Genomic DNA, 6,000 nt, shown 5'->3' with positions numbered 1-6,000 from the left:
CCACTGTCACCGGAGTCATCTCCGTCATCTGCAAATATCGGCAGGTGTCAAACTCACGTGGATTTATCAGCGTTGGACTGGATTCACTTACCTTTCCACCAGGTATCTGTTGGACTTGACAGAATAACAGCGTCGTGTGTCGCTAATCAAATAATATGACTTTGGCGATGCGTGTTTGGTCATGGATAATCAACATCATATATACTTTTCTCCCTGTTTTCCTTAGACTATAAGCGCAGTAGCCTACCTATTTGCAGATAAATTAGATATTCATTTTACAATGCGATTTAAAATCCAGCTGGGGAAGTAACAGTCACTGAACTACTCTCTTTTCCGCCTATTGCGAGTATTGTCGATTTGAACCCTCAAAATGACCAGCAGTGGACCCGTCATTGTCTACGAGTGGCTGAAGACCCTTCAGCTCTCCCAGTACGTCGAGTCCTTTGTGGACAACGGCTACGACGACCTGGAAGTTTGCAAACAGATCGGTGACCCCGACCTGGACGCTATCGGCGTCTACATACCGCACCACCGCCAGAGAATCCACGACGCGGTGCAAAGGCTGAAAGATGAGGACAAGGAGACGGCCAGCGGGCTGTACTTCACCCTGGAGCCCATGCCACCCGCGTCCGAGCTGTACACCAGTCACATGGTGGACCAGTACGAGTCCAAACTGCGCGGCTCCAAGTCCTGGACCGAGCCGAGCGCAGAGCGGGTCGGCCGCGGCGGGGTGTATCTGGGCGCGCAGAGGAATCTGACCCTAGGGAACCGCAGGGAGCTGGTTGTCTTTCCCAAACTCAAACTGAAGATCATGATCAGGGACAAACTCATCCGAGATGGCGTCAACCTGGCCAGGCCGCCGTACTCTAACAAGGTAAGACCATTCCTCAACCCCTGAATTCTCCCTGGAGGAACCCCCTGTGTGTCCAGCCTTAGTGCTGCGTTCATGACACAGATTGGTGACCCTCCATCAACGTCCTAAATCCATTCACCAGTACAGGTGCTCTTCCTGAGGTATAGGCCATGTTCTGGACTTCAGGTCCACGGCGTGAAGCTCAGTGTCGCCCCCTGACCAGTAGGTGAGGCGTGTGGACGCCCGCTCTCGGGAGAACCCGGGTCCATATATAATTGACCTGTGATTTGGTGTTGCCATGACACCTTCTGATCAGGAAGAGTCTCGGCGTCTTGATTTCCTGTAGAGGAGAGAGAGAGAGAGAGGAGAGAGAGAGAGAGAGAGAGAGAGAGAGGTGTACACAGACTACTCGTCTGGGTTGTGACATCATCGCCTCGCCTGGCCTTGGCCTTCCAGCGTCTGAGTGGGCTGATCAAGTGCCGTGACCGGGTTGGATGGGGGCTGTTGGGTTTGATGAATGGACCCACAGTGTTGACTGACAGGGCATTGGACCAGAGAGAGAGAGAGACAGAGAGACACACAGAGAGAGAGAGAGAGGGAGAGAGAGAGAGAGAGACACAGATAGAGAGAGAGAGAGTGCGCTAGCTGTCTGCCAGTTGGCTGCAGACAGAGAGAGGCTCTTGTAGTCACAGCGCTGCGCTGAGGCCCTCTGATAGGAGCAGCGTGTCTGGATCATATGGTCTGACTGCTGAGGGATCAGTGAATGACCTGTGTTGTTTACGCTGTATTTGAATCATCTCTAAGTCATCATAATGTGTGTGTGTGTGTGTGTGTGTTTGAGAGAGATACAGACACTGTGTGTGTGCTTGAGAGAGACAGACAGTGTTTGAGTGAGAGACAGAGACAGTGTTTGAGTGAGAGACAGAGACTGTGTTTGAGAGAGAGACAGAGACAGTGTTTGAGAGAGAGAGACAGAGACTGTGTGTGTGCGTGCGTCCGTGAGTGTGTGTGTGTGTGTGTGTGTGTGCGCTGTGCTGTGCTGTGCTGTGCTGTGTGTTTATTCCACAACTACAGAGACAATCCCTTAAAAAGATCAATGTGCTCAGCAAAGAGCATTTCCCAGGATTGGCCTATCGATGCGATTATCCTCCGCCGTCGTCCGCTTGGACCGGCGTCTCGCTTTGATGACACATTTCAATCACCTCCCCCTCCCAACGACTACCGATCGATATGGAAACACCGGTCCGACTGCGTTCCGTTTTCTTGTTTCGTCTGACTTTTTTCTCCTCCTCTTTGTACTCATGCCACTTTGATTTTTTGTAAATAAATGGCGATCCCAGCGAGATGGGATTAGTGTGGATTAGTGTCTAACCCCCGGGCTGAAACAAAGTGTTGGTTCCAGAGGGCTATGCCAACCGGCTCTTTGAAGACTGTGTTTATTTGAAGCCAAAGCTTCGACATTGAGGCTTGGGGAGGAGGATGAGCGGTTCAAGGTCTTTGTGTGTGTGCGTGTGTGTGTGTGTGTGTGTGTCTGTGTGTGTGTGTGTGTGTGTGTGTGCGTGTGTGTGTGTGTGAGAAACCCTGCAGTGTTGAACTGGATCCAGACCAGTGCTTTTCACCTCAGGAGGAGGGAGTCCACCGTGTGAAAACCGCTGCGATGGAAGGAGTGTGACCGTCCGTCCTCTGATTGGTCAGTGACGGGGCGCACCTCTCTCTGTCCTTGAGACGTCCACGCCGCTGAAGACGGTGATTGGGGACGCACACCACGGGGACGGACAACCCGCTGATGAAATGTCTGTCTTTAGGCCTGGCCATCGCACTATTAAATTACCCCATCTATCACACGAAATGAGGGATGCCCCCCACATCTCTACAGATCTGGCAACCCGGCGTCAAGTAACGACTGCAATAGCGAGACTTTTCTCAACTGTTTGTTAAGTGCCGCGTCCTTGTGAGACGTACCATAATCCAATACTTTCCCTCAGGGCTCCTCTGGGAGCAATAAATACCCATGATCCTTAGCTCGGCCACGGGGACCCTTCTCGCCTGAGAGAGAGAGGTTATCGCTGTGTGTCTGTAAACAAACACTTATACTGGGATTGCACTGTTCCAGACTTGTCACTGGGGGACAATACTAAGGGTGGATGTGGTGCTTATAGTTTTATCGTTGTGTGCGTCTTGCTCGCGGTCGTGATGCAAGGCGAGCAAATTACTGCTTAGACCAAAGATACTCCAGCGTACCGCCTTCTCCGTTCTCCTCGCCGAGGAAGAGACTCCTGGCCAAACGAAAGACGATAGAGCGTCCTTAAAGGAAAGTGATTGAACTCATAAGATGATCTGGGTGGGGGGGGGGGCTCCGCTGGGGGGGGCGCAATGTAAACGATGATTGGGAACAGCGTGATTCATCTGTGATGTAGTGACACCTCTGGCGAAACTACATTAGGAGCGGAAGGGGATATGGAGGGTGTGTGTGTGTGTGTGTGTGTGTGTGTGTGTGTGTAACGGAAAAGCGTGATTCAACTGTGTTGTGGTGACACCTCTGACAAAACTACAGTAGGAGGGGAAGGGGATGGTGTGTGTGTGTGTGTGTGTGTGTGTGTGTGTGTGTGTGTGTGTGTGTGTGTGTGTGTGTGTGTCATGCGTGTCTCATGCTGAACTGCTCTGACCTCGGACTAAACCAGACGGTGACTAGACGCTGACCGAGAGAGTGAGTCCCTGAGGGCCTCAGGGGTCGAAACCCCAGATTCCTCCATTTCTATCTCTGCAAAGGTGGTGAACCTTTCCTCCCGGACTGACCACGAACGTCCACCACGGACGGGAACCGTCGGAAAGTAGACTTTTATTCCTCCTTCAGGCGCGGCGTTCCGACCGTAACGTACGGAAACGTCGCCGGTGACGCCGACGCTGGCCGTCTCTTCGCGCGCCGAGGTCCGTGAGTCAGGGAGGAAGCGGAGACTCAACACACAGAGATCCTCCATTGTTAGGCCGAGCACCGACGGAGACGATTGTCCTTTCACTGCCGGGGGATCGTCCAGGATCCTCCATTTCCGTCTATTCAGTAGGACCCTAGGTGGCATGTGCCCAGAATTGTGCCCACGCGTGCGGATCGGTAGAAACCTGGGTGTCTTGCGGAGCGATTAGTCAATAATTTGACGCCAAAAATAAAAACGGTGAAATAGAGGATCTGTCCATGTATCTTTTATTGGTGAGTGCTACCATACGTCTTTGATGTCCTTTTTGATGTTCACAATTTTGGTTTAGCACCACAAAAAAGTCGATTTTTTGAGGAAGGCACATCCATTTCTATTGCAACAGTCAATCATTTTCTTTTTAAAAAAGGTCTGGGATCAGTTTGCGAGGAGAGCGGACAGAGGATCGGGCTTTCGGTTCGAGGCTCCCAGGCCGACACGGGCCCGGCTGCCCAAACCCGCGGGAATTTAAGCATCGATTAACGTTCGTCGCTAATTCTAGAAAACTGCATATCGTGTTTACGTTGCGTTGTTGAGGGAAGGGGAGGGGTCAGCGGTGTAAAAGCGAACGTGCACAGTAGTAGTCAGGAGGAGCTATTGTCGACTTCTTCCGGCAGTGAAAGCTGAAGTTCGTTCGACCTTTTACACGCTCTGCACTCACCTCTCTTCCTCGTCGGTTTCCCGGCCCGCGGTGAACATCCTGGTTCTCTCGCCTCTCCAGGAAATGAGCTCTGTGTCGTAGGACGACCGGCCGACAAAACCCTTCAGAGTCTACCGAGACCCCTTCGGCTAATTGGGAAGGAGGCCAAACCGACGCCTTGGGTGTATAAAAAGAGGTTTGCTCAGCGGGGTCTCATTTCCAGAACATTCTAGACATATTGTGTGTATACAGCACTAGAGAAACAAGTCTTCATGTACTGCTAGCCCTTCATCCACGAATAGACATCTAATCGTCCTTAGCACTGAAGAAGCCCATTCAACCACGCTGTACCTCTCCAGAGCATTGCTACCCACTTGGAAAAGAGAGCGCCCCCCTGAATAGAAAACAATAACACCAAACAATAATAACGTAGCAGTGGTCGTTACAATGAATATGTGTATCATTGTGATGCAGCAGTAGGGTGAAGTCATTGTCCAAAGCGATATCTCTAGCTGCAGTACACAGTGTTCCACTCCGTTGAACAAGGCCCATGTGAAAGCATCCCCCTCCCCCTTTCTCCATCCCTCTCTTCCTTCATCCCTCTCTTCCTACATCCCTCTCTTCCTCCACCCCTCTCTTCCTCCATCCCTCTCTTCCTTCATCCCTCCCTTCCTCCATCCCTCTCTTCCTCCATCCCTCTCTTCCTCCATCCTTCCCTTCCTCCATCCCTCTCTTCCTCCATCCCTCCATCCCTCCCTTCCTCCATCCCTCCCTTCTTCCATCCCTCCCTTCCTCCATCCCTCCTTTCCTCCATCCCTCCCTTCCTCCATCCCTCCCTTCCTCCATCCCTCTCTTCCTCCATCCCTCTCTTCCTCCATCCCTCTCTTCCTCCATCCCTCCCTTCCTCCATCCCTCTCTTCCCACATCCCTCCCTTCCTCCATCCCCTTCTTCCTCCATCCCTCTCTTCCTCCATCCCTCTCTTCCTCCATCCCTCCCTTCCTCCATCCCTCTCTTCCGATCCCGTTCCACTGAAGGGACGTTGTCCTCCCGTTCTCATGTAATGAAAAGCTTTTTCATTGCGCTAACAGTCATTTGGTAGAAAGCTTTTCATTTAGCCCGTATATTTCCGGCAGCATCTTTCCTCGGGTCCCACAATATGGGTTTGGCGCGGCGCCAGGCGAAGGAGAAGAGGCCCTTCTCTACAGCTGGGCACTCACCAGCTCTTCAGCCGAAAGCTCTTGTTTGGTCAGTTCTTTAAAAGGCCTCTTTAAAGGGGCCCTAATCAACAACCGGCTTGTAAAAAGGAAGTCATAAAGGAGGACTGGACCAACGTGGGGGATGGGGGGGGGGGTCGAGAGGCCGGAGAATGTCAACGAAGCCGAGGGGGGAAGTTTACGTTCAAGGGTAGAACTCGCGGATTTCGATCGAGCCCGCTCCGCTAACGTCAGCGCTCTGGCCGCCCGCCAGCGTCTGGGTGTGTTAAGCGCGGTGCGACAGAGCCACGACCTTTGACCCCCCCCCCTCTGTTTTCAAACCC

General features: G+C 52.4%; 1 protein-coding gene across 1 annotated transcript in view; it reads left to right on the top strand.

Moving 5' to 3' along the window:
- Positions 1-370: 370 nt before the first annotated feature.
- sash1a (SAM and SH3 domain containing 1a) overlaps positions 371-6,000 on the top strand; it is a gene marked incomplete at both ends in the record, with an annotated part of 103,677 nt that continues 98,047 nt past the window's right edge. The window contains one exon of the mRNA XM_084454115.1: positions 371-874. Within this exon, the coding sequence (XP_084310241.1) occupies positions 371-874 (504 nt within the window). The remainder of the gene's footprint in view (positions 875-6,000) is intronic.

This window comes from Borostomias antarcticus, assembly GCF_949987555.1.
Source record: "Borostomias antarcticus genome assembly, chromosome: 19".
In the NCBI taxonomy this organism is placed as follows: Eukaryota; Metazoa; Chordata; class Actinopteri; order Stomiiformes; family Stomiidae; genus Borostomias; species Borostomias antarcticus.
Note: the sequence above shows the minus strand (reverse complement) of the source record. Positions and strands in the feature narration are given on the sequence as shown.